Source organism: Euleptes europaea, chromosome 5 (assembly GCF_029931775.1).
Source record: "Euleptes europaea isolate rEulEur1 chromosome 5, rEulEur1.hap1, whole genome shotgun sequence".
NCBI classification, from domain to species: Eukaryota; Metazoa; Chordata; class Lepidosauria; order Squamata; family Sphaerodactylidae; genus Euleptes; species Euleptes europaea.
The window spans coordinates 59,846,381-59,864,942 of NC_079316.1; the positions used below are offsets into that span (position 1 = coordinate 59,846,381).

At 41.6% G+C, this 18,562-nt stretch overlaps 1 protein-coding gene across 1 annotated transcript in view; it reads left to right on the top strand.

Moving 5' to 3' along the window:
* RBM20 (RNA binding motif protein 20) overlaps positions 1 to 18,360 on the top strand; it is a 119,212-nt gene extending 100,852 nt beyond the window's left edge. Inside the window, exons 9-15 of the mRNA XM_056850451.1 lie at positions 141 to 220; positions 2,831 to 3,431; positions 6,977 to 7,075; positions 10,708 to 11,347; positions 13,630 to 13,749; positions 15,283 to 15,404; positions 17,932 to 18,360. Coding sequence (XP_056706429.1) covers positions 141 to 220; positions 2,831 to 3,431; positions 6,977 to 7,075; positions 10,708 to 11,347; positions 13,630 to 13,749; positions 15,283 to 15,404; positions 17,932 to 18,042 — 1,773 coding nt within the window. The 3' untranslated portion in view covers positions 18,043 to 18,360. The remainder of the gene's footprint in view (positions 1 to 140; positions 221 to 2,830; positions 3,432 to 6,976; positions 7,076 to 10,707; positions 11,348 to 13,629; positions 13,750 to 15,282; positions 15,405 to 17,931) is intronic.
* Positions 18,361 to 18,562: the final 202 nt, after the last annotated feature.

Here is an 18,562-nt window from a genome sequence, read left to right on the forward strand (position 1 = left end):
ATCTGAAATGTCCTGTGACATGTCATTTCTTCAATTTAGATAGTTTTGAAACAGGAAGAATGTTTCTAATTACATACATAGACCTTTATTGGCATAATAATGTTTCTAATTATAAACTTATATATTTTTATTTGGCTTAGAAACCAGGTAAAAACGTAGCATCAATAATCCAGGACATTCATTCTCAGAGGGAACGGGACATGTTGCGGGAGGCAGACAGGTAATCCAGAGTACTGTTACCAATTTCTGCCCTGCTTTTTTCCCCCTGAAGTTAAAAGTAAACTATATTAATTCTCATGAACCTTCTTAAGATAGGTTACTATGGATCTAAGACCAACAGCTGCTACTTCCACTTGAAATCCTCTTTTCTTGGTGCTGATATTTCAAAGAAAAAGATGAAATTGAACACACAAAAAGAACCATTTTTGTTTACTTTTAATTCATCTTGAATTATTTCCCTTTGTTATGACCTACAGACAATACAATAAATAGACTGGTGATGATTTCATTCCTTCCCACATGTTATGCTTTTAGTTTTATCCTGCCCTTCCTCCAAGAAGCTCAGAGTGGTGTACATCTCCCCCGTTTATCCTCACAACAACTCTGTGATGTAAGTTAGACTAAAAGGGTGGCCCGAGATGACCTAGTAAGGTTCATGGCAGAATGGGGAACTGAGCCCCCGTCTCCCTGTATCTGTTCATTATTTATTATTATTTAGTAAATTGATTACATTTCTTTCGACCAAAACAGATTCCAAAGGTGGTTTACAGTATACAGTAAAAACAAAATAACATAAATAACATACAATCAGAAAACAAAACAAAGCCACTCCAAAAGCAAAGCCACTTTCCCAGCAATGTCGCCATAAAATATAAATATCCACAAAAAAATTAATCTAAATCAAAGATCCTCTGGAATTAATAGAAAGTAGAAGCAGAAAAGACCATCCCTTGGGCCACAGCAGTTGAACCTCAGGCAAGGCTGGCTCCCTAAAGAAGGCCCTTATTTTATACTCTGCAGTGATTCTGTGGGAGCTGGTGTGTTGATGGTTGAACGGAAGGGTGGACCATCTGAACAGTCTGCCCTCTCCTCCTGCCTTTTACTGAGAGAACCAAGCCTAGAGTACTGTGGTTGCCTAGCAACAGCCACTGAAGGAATCTGTTGCTTAAAGCCGGCCAGTGTGGTGCTGGCCACTGGACCAGGCCCACTTGCATGGAAGGGAACCCTCAAGGATGTGGGGTGACGCTCTCACTTTCCCCTGTATTACCCTCTCCACACTAGTTACTCTTTCTCTCCTCCTGGCAACCCCCATACCCTCTTCCCTCCCCCTGCCTCATTGTCTCTTTCTCAGCCATTCATAAACCTACCTTTTATCTGCCTCCCACCTTCAGCTGTATTTATTATTTATTTAATTCATTTATAACCCACTTATCTCCACAGTGGGGACCAAAGCATCTTACATTATTCTCCTTTCCTCCTTTTTATCCTTACAATAACCCAGTGAGGTAGGTTAGGCTGAAAGTATGTGACTGGTCTAAAATCACCCAGTGAGCTTCCATGGCCAGATGGGGATTCAAACCTATGTCCCCCAGACATTACACTGAAGTTCTAACTGGTACACTACACTGGCTTTTGTAGGTGGCTGCTGTGGAACAGTAGCAAGCAGCTAGGCCTAGTTGAGTCATGCAAATCAAGTGATATCAAGTTACCCAGAAGTTGCTTCCAGACCTAGGGTTGCAAACCCTCAGACTCCACCACAAAATGTCCAGGAATTGCTCAACCTGGAGCTGGCAACCCTAGTCAGGCCTGGCTCCAATGAGTCCTCCCACATAGGCCAAAATAGGCCTGGAAAAGACCCTGTCCCTTCCTTTGCCTTTTACTCACAGAAACCTAGCCTGGAATACTGTAGTTGCTTAGCAACAGCCACTGAGGGAATCCATTTATTAAAGTTACAGGTGCACCTTTTATCATTTATGGTTTGTTTGTTTTTTAAACCCACTATTTCTTTTTTTCTTTTTTTAGATTTCAGATTTTTCTGAAAACCTGGGCATTTTTCAGGTTTGTGGAAAGATCTGTCTTGCTCATTCACAGCTCCAGGCACCGGATTTAAGTATCCGCAGATGGGGGCCACATGTCACTATTAGATATATAGATGATAATAACCATAATTAGGGAATGGTATATCATCTGCTTGGCTTAAGTTCTTGGTCTTGGACAGGCATGTGAGGATTTTTTTTCTGGCCTAATATTAATACAGATAAAGAGATCCTCCTTTTTGGGTTGTGCATTTATGAATGCATAAATTTGTGTACATAATACAAGGCTATATGTAATATATGACTGTTTTAAAGCAATATTTATAATACTGGTATAACATTGGTATAAACCCTTGTCAGCCAATATGACTGGGAGAGTGAAGGTGCATGGGACAAAACAGGATTACCAAGGCAGACTCTGGCCATGACCTATAAGTGGTTGGATGAGAGCATATGTACATGCAGTTGTACGCACATAGGCTCTGTTCTGATCTTTCATCAAATGCACATAGGTCATGTCCAACTTCCCCCAGTCTCTTTAATTCATTCTACGTGCTGTGTAATCTGAAAAGGACTGTACATTTGTGATATATAATATTGCTTCTAAAGGGATACAGAAAAAAATGCTTCTATGACACTTTATAGACTGAATTGGCTTATTTAAGAAGAACTTGCAAGCCACAGCCTGCTTTTTCTTCCACCTGTAGATATGGTCCTGAAAGGCCTCGGTCTCGCAGCCCAATAAGCCGTTCTCTTTCTCCAAGATCACACACTCCAAGCTTTACTTCCTGCAGTTCACCCCATAGTCCTTTGAGCACAAATCGAACAGACTGGGGAAATGGAAGAGAGCCATGGGATCAGTCTCCTTATTCCCGAAGGGAAGAAGAAAGAGATGTAATACCCTGGAGAGAAAATGGGGAAGAGAAAAGAGAGAGAACTGACACGTGGGTGCATGAGAGAAAACAACATTATCTACGACATATGGATAAAGTAGACTTGGAAGAACATTCTGAAGTAATCAGAGGGCACAGAGAAAAATACTTAAAAGGGGGGTCGCCCAGTACAAAAGGAGTCCACCCTTTGCCTGGATATAAGAGCAGAGACGAAAACTATTACAGAAAACCAAGTAAGCAAAAATCTGATAAGTACCAAAAACAAACACTGGATGCAGCACCAAAGTCTAAAAGAAAGGAGGAAGCAAGGACAAGAGAACACAAACGTTCTCACTGTGAAGATCCAATAAAGGGAGAAACACCAGAAGCAAAGCCCAGTAAGATGCCTGACTGTCTCAGGCCAAAAGAAAAATTCAAGGAAATTGATAAAGGACTAGAGGAAGAGGTACCCAGTGCAGCTCAAAAAGTTGATGTGAGGAAAGGAAAAGAAAATGAGAGCAAGGTAATGAGTAATTTCAGTTACTGTTGGGAACACAATACTGTGACAGCCATTTTGATTTGACTCATTGTAGGCTAATAAAACCAGTGGCCTCTTTATAAAGGACTTTCAGTTACTTTTGCAGAATGAACTAGTGTGCAAACAAAGTTTAGTTCACCATCTCTCCTCCTCCTGTATTTATTAAGGCCAACATGTATGTCTACATTTTTGTTATTTATCCTGTGTTGTAAATGTACCCCAATAACAGCACAAATGAGCCACCCTAGTTTTGCTACTTAACTGTGGTGCTCATTATGTCATTTTGTCAATCTGTCAGTGAACATCTTCACTGGAATTTCCCACTGAATAAGCCCATTCCTAAGGGGGTGGGATATTATGATGGTGGCTGGGAGTGGCACTGCCATGGCGCCTCCTCAGAGGCTTCCCAGCCACTGAAAATAAATTCAACCTCTGTAAAAAAATAAAAAATAGGGAAATGTCCCCATAGACTTCAACGGGGCTAGGACATTAAAAAAGGTGTCGTAGCTATGCTGCTGCGGGAAAGCTATGCTGCTGCGTGGCAAAAGGGGTCAGGAAGCTGCCTGAAGGATCAACATGCTAAAGTCTGCAGTAGAATGGAGTGGGAAAAGAGAACTATGGGAAACATACTCTAACTGCACAATTAGGGTTGCCAACCTCCAGGCAGGGCCTGGAGATCTCCCAGAATTACAACTGATCTCCAGATGACAGAGATGGATTCCCCTGGAGAAAGTGGCTGCTTTGGAGAGTGGAATCTAGGTATTATACCCCAGTATGCTCCCTCCCCTCCCCAAACCCTGCCCTTCCCAGACTCCTTCTGCAAAATCTCCAAGAATTTCCCAATCCAGAGCTGCCAACCCTATGCACAATTCAGAAACACATTCAAAGTGCTAGTTATTACTACATGAGGCATACATATTGGATACATTTTAGATACAATATACAGGTAGTTAAGTTATCTCTTTGATGCAAATTTTATTTCTGACCTTAACCATGTACTGATTGTTTTATTAATTGTTTTATTGTTAATTTTATTTTGCCTTTTTACTAATAGATTCTTTGTTATTCATTTGCTTCTGTAAGATGTCCTAATGTCAATTTTACTAAGAATATAAGGGAATTTTAGCAGCTACTGGGGCATTTGCCACTACTTGTCTGTATCTTCTGATAGCTGTGATCTTCAAAATTATTATCTTTTTGCTTCTGGCTGGAATTTAAAGGACTAACTTAGCTCATAGAAGGATTTTACATTAGTCCAGAAGAGTTTTTAACCTTTTTTTAAATTCTTCGATGCCTATGCTATATGATGAACTGTTTTGAAATAGACTGGCTTGGGCTGGTCCAGCAGAGGCTGAGTAGTAGCTTGACCCAGGTTTTTGGATTGAATTACCAGGGTAGACTGTATTGTGAGGAGGGCTCTGGGATCTCAGGCTACTGTCTGGCAAACTTCAGTCAATTACTCCTAACCATGGGTGTGAGGGAGCTGTGGAGGCTGAAGATGAAAGGCCCTCTAATTAATGTGCTCTCTGGGGCATTGCTGCAGGTGGGCTCCTGCCACGTGAGAGTGTCCAAGGAAATTCTTGCTAGTTCAGGGGCCCCTGGTTTGTTATCTGGGAGGAGAACAACGTGCCATCAAGTCGCAACGGACCCATGGCAAGCCCTTCCACAGGGCTTTCCAGGCATATGAGCAGAGGTGGTTTGTCATTGCCTTCCTCCGCGTAGCAACCCCGATCTCCCTTGATGGTCTCCCATCCAAGTACTGACCATGACAGACTCTGCTTAGTTGCCAAGCCCTGATGGTTTGTTACCTAACTGGATATTTTGTCCTCTGGCATTCAAGTCAGAGGCTTTTTGGGGGTTGAGCAAATATAGGGATCCTTGGAGAGGGGGCAGTCCTGCCCCTTCCCAAGATAATAGAGTTGCCTCCAAGTCTTCCATTAATATAGGAGGTTTGTGGAAGGGATTTTTGTTGGCTTCCCAGTATAGCCCTCTACACACCTGAAAATGTGCCTTCTAAGGTTTGAGGCACCCCAGGCACTATATCAGGAGGAATCCTCCATACACCTCTGGCATGAGGGTGTTTTTTTTTTTACTTCCTTCTGTATGTGTGAATCCTGCTGATTATGAAGCCCCTGTGCTGCATCCTTTGCTACTTCTGAATATTTCAGTGAGCCATTGATGAAATTTATGACCAAGAATAGCTAGTGATAAGTTATAAAGCATTTTGGAGCAGTGAGACCAATATGGTAGCATTGAGCCATTTCACATTGCCGTTTTAAACTGGCTGTTATCCATGGTCAGCCTGATTCCTTGTAAAACGGCATGGGGATGGAGGTTTCAGACAGCATATTTAAATCTGTTTATGAGCCATATCTGGGGTGTTCTTCCCATTTCAAACTGGGCTGCTTTTCCCCACCCTTTTTGCAGCACCTTCTACTTTAGCTTTTTTTAAAAAAACATGTTTGCAGCAGTCATCTGAATGTTGGCAATATAGCATCGAATTGCTATATTGGTCTAGCACTATAGCGCAAAATTATGTTCCAAAAAAAAGAGGGGGGGAGGGAAGAAGCCAAAATAGAATGCTCTGTAAAAAGGATGGGAAAGCACTATGGATATTTCAAACGTCACACTACAGGGATTCAGAAGAGCAAAGAAGACATTAAAATGGAAGAAAGACTTTTTTAAAAACAGCTCAGCCCTATTTCACAAATGGGACACAAACAGCTTTGTTTGAAAAGGTAAATAAAATCCATTAGCAGCTGGGAACCAAAACAGTTGTGTCTGAAAAGACACAAAATCCGTTAGCAGCCATCAGCTAAAACGGATTACAGTTTGAAAGGGGCCATTCTCTCTGTATGTAGTCCACACATGGTTGGATATTGCACTATTGTAGTTACATGCAATTGGAAGATTTAAAAGTAATCTAACACATGGTTTGCTATTATGTGTTTTATGTGCGTGTATCTCTTTTTCAACCAGAGGCTTCATTCAGGCGTCACAAACAAACCTCAGTTTTCTCAGGATGAGAATGAGTTAGAAATTCCTCAGAATTGCACGTTCTGTCTCTCTTTTTCTAAAAATGTGGCACAGAAATTTTAAAATTCCTGATTCAAAAATAACTGCTGTTTATTATGATATGCAAGGAAGATGGAAGAACAACTTTGGGGGGTTGTTATTTTCTATACTGTTATTGCTATTCTTAGCCAGGATTAAACTGTGGTTTAGCATATTGGTTTTGTAGGTAAGAGAACAAACCAGTTACTTGCTTCACCTGGTTCCTGTCACACAGCAAATGGTGGTTAGTTCCAATTCTAGCTGTGCTCAAGGTGAGGGGGGAGGGGAGAACGCTAGTGCAAAGGTTCTGTGGTTTACTGACATCATTAACAATCTGAGGTTTCTTCACAATGTCTGAATGCTGCAAAATTGCAAAGACAGGATGAAGCCAGTCTCACTCATGGATGAGAAAAGGCCCTTTGAATTTACCTTTTTGTGTTACATCTGTCTTTACTGATAGCCAGTTTCCGTTTTAGGTTGAAAGAGAAAATTCTGTTATGGAGAACAGCCTGCTTTCTACAACCAAGCAGATGAAAGAAATGGAAGATTCTATGGAATGCTCAGAAAAAGAGAAAGTTAGTTTTTCATTAATGACGGATAATCTCTATTGGTTTTTGGTTTGCTTGTTTGAAAAATTTCTGTCCAACGGTCAAAGTGACATACAGGCAGAGTACAAAATACATCCCAGAATTAAATGAATAAGATCAATAACACAGAGCATGAACACGTGGTACAAAATCAGCAAGAAGCCCACACATTAAAAGTTGCTACATTTATATTTTTAAAAAACCAACTGCTGATTTTTTTTTGTAAAGGAAGTTTATCTGTTTTCAAAAGGCTTAGCAATAAAGTAACCAGAGGTTCTTCTCTGATTATGGAATTTCACAATCAAAAAAGTCATGCCTACATGCCATCAGACCTAATTTCAGTAAACTCCCTATTGTCAATTATGGAGAAACACAAATGGTGCTCCATTAGGTACGCATGGCCAAGGTTGTTTAGGGCTTTAAAAGTAATTACTAGCATATTTAGTTAGGCCTGGAAGGAAATACAATGAATGTATTTGCCTGTGAAAAATTATATCCTTATTAAAGAGCATTTCTGAACATCATCTGGAGAGCCTTTCTAAATTATCCCATCTTAACCTTTGCTTCTCTGGGCAGATCCTCAGGGACTCTTTTTTTAGTTGCTCTTTGCACACACAGATAGCACTGAATGCGTAATATTTGGCACGAGCAATGAAAAATCAGGCATCCTTAGGAAGATGAGATGGCTTTGTAAATCACATACAAAGACAGAACAGCTCTTCACTTTTGAACAGAGTCAAAACGAATAAAGTTGAAGGAAAACTTTATTGAAATAGTATGTCAGAAAAGTTAATTTCAAAACTTGCTTTGAGATATTTCTGATTAATTAAATAATTTGAAAGTTATTCTCCCATTCCAGAGCTGAAGAAACATAGACCAATGTCCTTGGAAGTTTTCCAGCATCATACCTTTAGGGTCATGAGCTGATCATCAGATGTGAAAGCTATCAGTGTCTGTAGCAGCAAGAAACTGATCTCCTGAGTAAGAACAGTATCTGTCCTCAGTGCCTTTCTAGGACACTAGGAGGAAAGACAGAACTGACCAACAGGAGAGAAACAAATACGTTATGTTTATATACTTATACTGGGATTTTAAAAGCAAATATGTGCTATGCGTGGACCTTTGAACAGGTGCAGATTTTTTTTTCAGCGAAAAGGTTGCTCTGTCATAATCTGCTGCTCAGAAACCTTGAATATTAACCTTTCAATATTAATTGCCTTATGATCCTGAGCATCTCTGTCAGTGGCATAATGGGCAGGAAAATGGGACTCACAATGGCATGGACTCCCCATCAGTATGATACTCTGTGAGGACTAGTTCATGGAGAAAGGTCAGTGCTGCTTACAAAGATGACAGGTGTATCTGGGTTGAAGGGCTGCTTCCTAAAGCCCTGATGATAGGAAAGGAACATTAATTCCTTCAGACTCTGGAGATATCCTTTAAGCATACTGCACTAGCAAATAGTTTCTTAGGATGACAATTACCTAATGTGGCAGGACAGTCCAGCAGTTCCAGTATAATAAGCAGATAGGTGAGCACATGTACATTAGAGATGCTGCCAAATTTTCCATCCCTGAAGATTTGACTCAGAAGTACCTGTTTGATTTTACGTGTCCCTTTCATGAACTGAACCTGTGAGACATGCCATATTCTGTTTCTTCATGCTGATTTCTCTCCTTAAAATTACTGCAATACATTTTAGGTGTTATTTTCGCATCAGTTATGCATAAAAGGCTTTTAAATGCTATAAAAGAAACGAGAAACATCAGTATTATAAATGAGCAGAACATAAAGGCTTTCAAGAACCCATGAAAACAACAAGAATGGAAAACTTTATTTATTTCAGTGCTGTTCTCCTGCACTGTGAGACTCACAAAACTTCTACAGTGAAGTTCACAAACTAGAGTTCAGAACATAGACACAAAAAACAGCTTATTACCCACAACTTACCTTTTCCCCTGAAAACTGACTCTTAGTAATAAAAAGTTATCAGTCCTTTCCCAAGACAGAAGTTTCTATGGAGCAATGGTTCCCAAAGTGGGCAATACCACCCCCTGGGGGCAGTGGGATTACCTAGGGGGGCACTAAGAGGCAAGGGGGCAGCGGGGGGGGGGGCGCTAGAGGTGGGCCCCTTCAACTGTGTTGTTGGATAGGGTAGGGGGCGCTGAGGTTGGGTTTGTGGAACCAAGGGGGCGGTGGCCCAAAAGGTTTGGGAACCTCTGCTATAGAGCCATGAGCACAGGAGGGTGAGGCTCAGCAGCTAATCTTTCTCAGCCTTGGCTGGCATACGCTCTGTTCCCTGGAAGCAGCAACAGAGTCCTATGCAGAAGTTCATATAGTGCTCCAGGTAAAAGCAGGTTTGACTTCAGGCCTTCCTCAGCCCTGGCTGGAATACGTCTTCTCCCCTGGAAGCAGGACATAGTTGTACATCTACAAGGCAGCTTATATGGATATTGTCAAATATTGGCTATGTATTATAAAACACCCACGTTTATGTATACCTACAATAATATTTTAGAGCAATACACTGTCACAAGATTATAATTGTTGTGGAGAGAGATTTAATAAAGACTACTGCTGTGATTCTGTACAACCTTATGTGTGTAAAAATTGCCTTTAGTAGTACTAACACACTAATGAATACATGGAAGGATTGAAGCATAATTCTGTCAGTAAAAAATAATTCCTTAAGTCCCCTCCAAATATATTAGAAGCTTTGTTACCCAGCACTCATAGAGGATAGGATTGTTTCAATGATTTTGCTGGGCCATCTGCTAAGGATCCCTTTTTCAGACTGGCTATGTCCTTGCCCTCTTCAGTCAGTAGATTCCTTGGTACATATTCTTTTGCAATGTCTTTATGTGTGTCAACTTAGGCTAAAATGGATTTTGCCATGTTTTAATAAATAGTCCACATTTTTTCAAGCAGCTTCAGAGGAAAAGGTTCAGTTCCTCCTAGAAGACTCTGACCCTCAATGTACTTACTTCGTTGCTTGTTTTTTAGAGGCTGCAGAGAAGGAAGGTGTTTTTAGATATGAGTCTTATTTAAGTTTTATGGTTTTATTGTTCAGGACCTCAGTCTAAGAACAGGGGGAATTAAAGAAAGAGAATGGGCTTGCCAGTTAATCAAATGTACCCGATATTCAAGCTTTTTGCTCTTCACCACCCCCTACCCAAAGGAATCTACAGCAACCAAATCCCATCCCATTGGGAACACCTTGGTGACAGCCCCCATGCCTAGTGAGACCTGTCCTCTTCTCCCCAAGCCACGGCAGCAGGCAAACGAGCAGCCCTGTAAGCACAGCTGGCTTCCAACAGTTTAAGGTGGGCTGATGGAGAAGGAAACACCTGATAACATGAACAGCTGGAGGCATCCATCTGGATGTCTGGATAGGTGGGAGTAGGATATGTGTGCATCTGGATGTCTGGATAGGTGGGAGTAGGATATGTGTGCACCCAAAGACATGGATATGGTGGTGGAAGGGGAAAGAATTTGCCCTCTGGGCGATGCTGGTAAACTAAGCATTGTGGATAATAGAATGCTTCATGACAACATTTTTATTGTATGGATGATATCCATTGATTCATGTCTTTTCAAGGGGATTTACATCTTTGTTTCAGGAACAGGACTGGGAGAGTGGATGTGAAATGGAAGCTGAGACATGGTATCCAACTAACATGGAAGAGCTAGTAACGGTGGATGAAGTGGGAGAAGATGACCTCATAATGGAACCTGATATAACTGAACTTGAAGAAATAGTCACAGTTGGTCCAAAACACCAAGAGTGCTCAGAAATTGGTCCTATAGCTGCAGTGGAGATGACTGTCAAGCAGAGTTTATTAAATAAAAGTGAAGAGAAATCTAATGTGATGGAAGCAAGCTTTGGGTCAGCAGAGGAAACTCCAGGGATTCTCAGTGGCTTAGAGGGTGATGATGCAGTTTCTAAAGCATCACATCTAAATCTGGACACTGAGCAGAAGCCAGCTGAATTGCATGAAGACAGACCTCTTAGCGATTCTGATTACCACGATAAGGGAAGAGAAATAAATAAAAGCACTGACATTCACTTAAACCTGGAGAACCCTAATGTAACTTCTGATCCTCCCAAAGAAGAATTCTTACAGCAGAGTGACACATTCATAAATGATCATAAAGAGATGGAATCCCTAGAAAGCGGCAGTAGGGAAGCTGTGGAAAAGCTGGTAAAAAACTCCCAGGAGGAAGCAAGCTGTGGCGATCAGGAGCCTCAAAAAACTCAGGGTAACTAGTATATTTTTCCCTCTGTCTTGTTGTTATTAATAGGTTTGTTTTAGTTTTATATCTGTGCAATATGTATTTACTTTTTAATATACTATCAGCAAGAATAAGCATTGTTCAGAGCATTATAATTTTCCTAGGAGGGAAGTCACGGGAAAACAAGCTCTGCCAAATTCAAGCCATGTAAGCCATGGTGTCAAGGAAATGAGATATGTATCTAGCAAGCTTTCTGGAAGAGACATCTGTTATTATGGTCACTTCTGGGTTCATACAAGTTGAGCTGAACTGTTTAATACTCAGCTTACATTACCGTATATACTCACGTATAAGCCGAGTTTTTCAGCCCAAAAAAAGGGCTGAAAAAGCCGGCCTCGGCTTATATGTGGGTCAGTACGGGAGGGGAGGGGGGGAGGAGGAGGGAGGGGGGAACTTACTGCCGCCGCCATTGCCGCCGGGCCCGCGCGGTTCCCCTCGGCCAGAAGCGCCCGGGGGGGCCTCCTGCGGCCGCTGCAGGGCCGCGCCGCCATTGCCGCTGGGCACGCCCGGCTCCCCCCGGCCAGGAGCACCCTGGGGGGGCCTCCTGGGCCGTGGGGGGCCCCCCGCCGCCGCCTGCCTTCGCAACAGGTAAGCCTGCTGGGGGGGGAGGGGTTATAAGCCGACCCTCGGCTTATACACAGGTGCCTAATTTTTCCCCATTTTGGGGGAGAAATTAGGCACCTCGGTTTATATGCGGGTCGGCTTATACACGGGTATATACAGTACTTAATGGGAAGAACAGGTCAACAACATAGTCTTTTATGTCTGGCTTTTGCTTGTTCAGAGTAAAAAAAATTAAATCCCTTAGATGTTTTGTAAAACCCTATTTGCCATAAAATGGTTTTCTGGTGTGCTAAATTTCACTTTTTTATACATTGTTCCATCAATTTTATATGTTGTTCCATCAATATAGCTAATTCTCAACATGCCAAATCTTGGCTGCTTAAATCCAGAGACCTGAGACAGCTCTTTCTATAAACCTGAGAAAAGCCCCTAGTTTGCAGAAACATCTGCAATTTTTTAAAAAGGGGGGATTAACCCCCCCCAATAATAGAAGCAGTACCTGTAGGTTTAAGAAACAAATGCCTCTCAGTGGCCATTGCAGGGGTTGCTAGACACCCTCAACCATGCTGCCAGCTTTCAACCTTTGGTTTCTGCCAGTAAAAGGCAATTGGGGAGGGCCTTTTCCAGGGCTGTTTCGGCCTTTGAGTCCTCCCTCAAGGGCCAGGCCCACCAGCAACTATAAGGAAACTTGCTACCACCAACTTGCATGACTCACCTAGGCCTGGCTGCTTGCTACTGTTCAACAGCAGACACCCCACAAAAGCCAGTGTGGTGTAATGGTTAGATTTTCAGAATAGGACCTGGAAGACCCAGGTTCAAATCACCACTCTGTTATGGAAGCTCACTGGGTGACCTTGGGCCAGTTCACATTCTCAGCCTAACTTACCTCACAGGGTTGTTGTGAGGATATAATCATAGACTCATAGAGTTGGAAGGGGCCATACAGGCCATTTAGTCCAACCCCCTGCTTAATGCAGGATCAGCCTAGAGCAGTGGTTGGCAAACTCATTAGTCAACAGAGCCAAATATCAACAGTACAACTTTTGAGATTTCTTTTGAGAGCCAAATTTCTTAAACTTAAATTATATAGGTAGGTACACTGTTTATTAACAATAAACTTTAATTAAAGTTTTAAGTCTTAATTAAAGCACTCTGAAGCATGGGCATATTTAGTTGGTAGTTCATATGATGTTAAAGATGTTCCAGAATTCATATATTTGTGCATGTGCATATTAGTTGCTAAAATAAAATTCTTAAGCATTGTATGCTATCCATAAGACGCTGCTCTGGACAGTAGTATTCATGGATGCCACCTTGTGGTGAGATGGTGGGAAACAAATTGCAAGGTACTCAGTTCAGAGGAGGTAAAGAGCATGTTCAAAAGTGAAAGGAATGCCATGATGTATAATCACTGAGTAATCACCACAATGGACATCCATAGCAGAGGCATGTCAAGGCAGGCGTAAAGAAGATGAGAATCACTAATGTGGTTAATAATTCATGTATCTTACATGTACAACTGTACACAATCTGTATGAAACAAAGATGAGGAATGTTTTTACAGCCAATTAGCAATAAACATGATAAATGCTTAGCCTCATCTAGAAAACATTTGAGTTAGGATTATAAGCATTTTTCATGTCACCAGCATTGTTTGTATTCAATGTGTTCCTTTGCTTCAAAAGCAAACTGTAGGTATCAGGAAGTGAAAACTCCTGACTTCCCAGAGGCAGAATCAAAAAGAACACATTTTTCACCATCATGGGAACAAGAAGATGTATTTACAGAGCTCAGCATCCCACTAGGTATGTCTGATTACAGGGGACTCAACCTTTTTGCAATAACTTGTCTATCGGTCCAATGTCTCTTTGAGAATGCTTAGAGGACTTACCAGTTCCTTGGAACAGCATTGGCTACGTCAAAACTAAGGTAAGTAGCACAGGGTCCATCAGGTCTGGAAAATGGCAAGTAAAGGAGTAAAGTCACAGGCAAGACTCTATGAAGAAATAGGAGCAGAAAGAGAGCTTAGAGGTTATGGTGAGTGTAAAGATGCAAGTAGGGTTGTCAACCTCCAGATGGTGCCTGGAGATCTCCTGGAATTATATCTCCAGGTGACAGAGATCCGTTCATCTGGAGAAAATGGCTGCTTTGGAAGGTGGACTCTATGGCACTAAGCCCCATTGAAGTCCATCCCCACTCCAAACCCCACCCTCCTCAGAATCTACAGCGAAAATCTCCAGGTATTTCCCAGCCTGGTGCTGGCAAAGCGATTGTGTTGGATGTGGAAAAAGGAAGCAAGCATAGGGAATGAGCGCAGAATGGAAGAAGTGAATTACTTGGGCAGCTGTTCTAGATAAGGAGATTGAGAAGTGACATGAATGCCAGTAATTATGGACCAGATGGCAAGTCATAGACCAGAATTTCAGATGAAGGGACAGATTTTGCTGTGTGATAAGGAAAGCATCACAACTCGGCAGCAGTGCAAATATGGAGAAAAACAACAGGAAAGAATCAGAAACAAAACTTAAGGCCATTTATGCAGGACTGTTTCCCTCGTGGTCACCCCACCTACTGTTTCGGGGCTTCCTTTTGATTATGCATGTCTTTACCAACCATCAGAGGTCGCCTCGTTCTCCTCATGCATTTCACCTGTGTTTCCTGGATGCTGTTTTAGCCAAAATCCGGAAAATGTGGGCGAAACACGTGGGGAGCACGAGGCGACCTCTGACAGTCAGGAAAGGCATGCATAATCAAAAGGAAGCCCTGAAGCAGTTGGCGGGGGTGACTGCTGGGAAACAGCCCTGCATAAGTGGCCCAAGTATTGGTGCTTAGCTGAGAGGAAAATGGTGATCTTGTCAATAGCCTCAGACAGCTTGTGAAAAGAGGAAGGCTTTGGAGGAAATGTGAGAAGTCCATCTTGACATACTGAATGTAAAACATCCTAAAGGCAAATGTATAGGCAAGCCTAGATGGAGGGGACAAATTTAGAATAGAGAGATAGAAAGCCTAGCCTCTCTTTATAACATCTTCCCCACACCCTGCCTTTCTGTTGTAAATATAAAAGTACCAGCTTAATGGATATAGGCTCCAATGGATCAAATGAAGTAAGCTCTGTCTCACAAAGTAAGAATCAAATTAGCTATTTGTCACACTATACCTCTACCACACTACAGCAGCTTTGGTGGAGGCATCATAATCAATATAGGAGAAAACATTAAACTGTAGGCATGAGAAGCACTCTTCAGATAAATGCAATGTTTTTGTCTCTTCAAAGGTATATTATGTTAAAGCTATCCTTGATAGTCTTGTAATCACTGTAATTCGAAATCTTTTTATAGGAGTGGAATTTGTTGTGCCCAGAACAGGCTTTTACTGCAAACTTTGTGGGCTTTTCTACACAAATGAGGAGACAGCAAAGACTCGTCATTGCAGAAGTACTGTTCACTACAAAAATCTTCAGGTAATGAATTATGAATTCATATAAATTAGTAGCTTTGAGACCAGTCCACACTACATGTAGCACATTTATACAGTGATATGCAAGATCCAGCCTTGGGCTTCACACCCTCTCCCCACTGCATGAATGGGGCCCCCAAGGCATTCACCTCATGAGCTAGCTGCTTCATTTTTTCCCCAGGTAAATAGATTGACAGTGTTGTCCTAAGCAGTCAGTGAGATTAGAAGGGTGTAACTGTTTAGGATGGCATTGCATGAATCCAGTGTCAACAAACTGAAATTAAAACCCTGACAGGAGCAAACACAACTGTGGTTGATGTGCTTATGCACATCCCTGGCTCCTCTCACCTCCCATTGAGCACAGACCTTGATGCAAAACTTCCTGTCTTGATCAGGCTCCAGTTTGCTGTAACATCCAAGTAGACATCTTCAGGAACCAGAGCTTTACACCCCACAAACTGGAATGCTAAACTGGGATTAAATTGAAGTGGTGTTTAACTCCATTTCACTGAGGTGTCTGCATTCACAGTGCACCGCAGTTTGATCAAAGTTTTACTCAAGTTCTGTACGCATGAAAGGAAGAGCAAGGGGCACATGTGATCACAGCAAACAAACAATATTTATGCCTGATCGGAGTTTAATTGTAGCTTGTTGTGCCATCTCAGTGTGCAGCCTACGTGAAGGACCTTTATACTGTGGCATGTAGGAAAGAGCCCCAGGCTATGCACCTCCTTCCATATCATATCTGACTCAAGGCACTCACCTCATGGTCTTTCTGCCTTGTTTTTGTGAAAGGTAAATGTTCCAGGTTATATAAAACTATGTGGGATAGAGGGGAGAGTGCAGGACACATAATTCCTGTGCTCCAGCTCCACTGTGTGTAGAGACTACCTGTGGAGATACCCGGTGAACATATAAAGCTTCTAAAGGTGCTGTTTTGTACTATTTTGAACTGCTAGTCATGTGCAGTCGCTGGCTTGCCAAATAGTCATGAGACTGTTGTCCATTTCATGCCTCCATGTCTTGTGTAATTACGAATCAAACCTCCCACCCCCCATTAAACCTTAGAAATAGTCAAAAGCATCTGGAAGCGAATGAGATTTGCTCCAATTCCCTCGTTGCACATATGAAATATCAAGCAGAGATTAACTATCATTCAGGCTTGGCCTTCCTCTAGAAGATGAAATCCACGCTGCAAATTAATACAGAGTGCTGCACACAGCACAGAAGAAAGTCACGCACAGGCCTAAGTGAAAGGGGAGATGGTAACAGGTGAAAGGCTTGCCTTCAGGATTTTTTTTTCTCCCTCTAGGGCAGCATTCTCAAGTGCTAATCCAAGACCATAGCAGTTTTATATAGCTGGAAAAATATGCATTTGCTCACTAAATATCTACATGTGTTAATGGTTTTAGTGAAGCTGAGCAACAGATGAGCCTCTTTTAAAAGTGTGAAGTTACTGGCATTTCTTTGGCAGGGATTCACTGGGAGAAGTATATACAGTTGTCAATGTTTTTTTCTCCCCTGTGGGAGGAGTTTTGTGTGTGTCCACGTGCATGCATTCTGAATTTAACTTTTAATTAGGTGCACAGTTGGCTTGAAGCTCTAGCATGTGATCTCCAGGCACCATTCCCTTTGTGGCGGTGTAGTATGTGCCAGGAACACTTGCCCTACTGTGCCCAAAATAACTTCCCCCTCAATACCAAATACTGCTAGCTCTGAATTGGTTTTCCTTCAGTCTGACTAGGTGCAGCTTCTAGACTACCTCACTCGCCCAATATGATGACCAACATGTGTTGCTGTGTGTAGATGAAGAGGCCCTAGCATGTGTATGTGTGGCACATTGTGAAAAACATTTGTTGTGTGCACACACGCCATTTGTACATGTCAGTGTAAAACATTTTGTGTAATAATGAGTGAGACAGCCCTTAGATTAGCAACCTTATCTGTTCTAACGGCAGAATATGAACACGAGAATGTCTTCTTTGCACTCATAAGTTTTGCTTACTTTTGAGGTTATGTGACCAAACACATGATTTTCTGTTTGTCGGTATGTTTTAGGGTTTCTCTTAAATATTGCTCAAACTAAATGTTCATATGGATTTGACGGATTTGCTACTGTTTCATATTGTAAGAGATTTTATTTATTAAAGTAATTATAAACTAAATTATATCATATTGATTATGCTCCATTTTTTACTTCCTAGAGGAGGAGAAGGTGAACCAGATACACATGCCAAGAGCACTATCTTATTTAACATTTTCATGAAGTATCAGGGTTTCCGAATAGTAACCTCCTTGGTTCTGTTACTTCCTCCTTAGGTAGCCCTTACGGAGGTGCTAACTATTTTGATTCTCGTAAGAAAAAAAAATATTGTATCAGAATTGTATTTTTTTCTTTCTAAAGACCTGTTTACTTCTGTCCCAGTGGAGTGACAAATGTTTACAGCGGAGGCTTGAAGGTAGAAAGTAATGTATGGCAGGCAATTAGATTTTCAAACATTGTAAAATAATAATTCTTTCGTTAACCACAGAAGTACCTATCCCAGCTAGCAGAAGAGAATCTGAAGATGACAGAAAAGGAGAGCAGTTTGACACAGGATGACATGGGAATTGTGCCTCATTTTGAGAAGGAAAAACTATAACCTTGGTTAATTTGAAGTGACTCCTGATAATTTGTTGCTGATCTCCATGATGCTCTTTTCTGTTTGTACTCTTTTGAAGGAGTAACAGCACAACGAAGAGCCTGTTCTATGCATCGATTCTCAGAGTGCCATTAACTCATTATGCCTGAAATGAAGTGAAACAATAGGAACATATCCTTAACCAGCAGAGCTCAGCTTTCTCATGTTTTGATAGCTCTCACTTTTAAATCAGAGTTCTCAGGGATTCTCACGGTGTTCGTTCTGGTGTGACTTCAGGTAGATTGTTCAGGGGAAATTATCTGGAGGAAATGACCTGAATTTTTTAAAAATTGTGAATGACAGTATTGTAACATCACCTTATCAAGCAGCAAACCATAGTTCTTGTAAACATATCCCAAGTCATTGCTGTTAATATCGGTACTCTTTCGCAACAGCAATATATGTGCCTTGCATGAAGTAGTCATGGTCCTTGCATCCAAAACACTTACAGGCTAAATCCACATCAGGGGACGCAACTAGT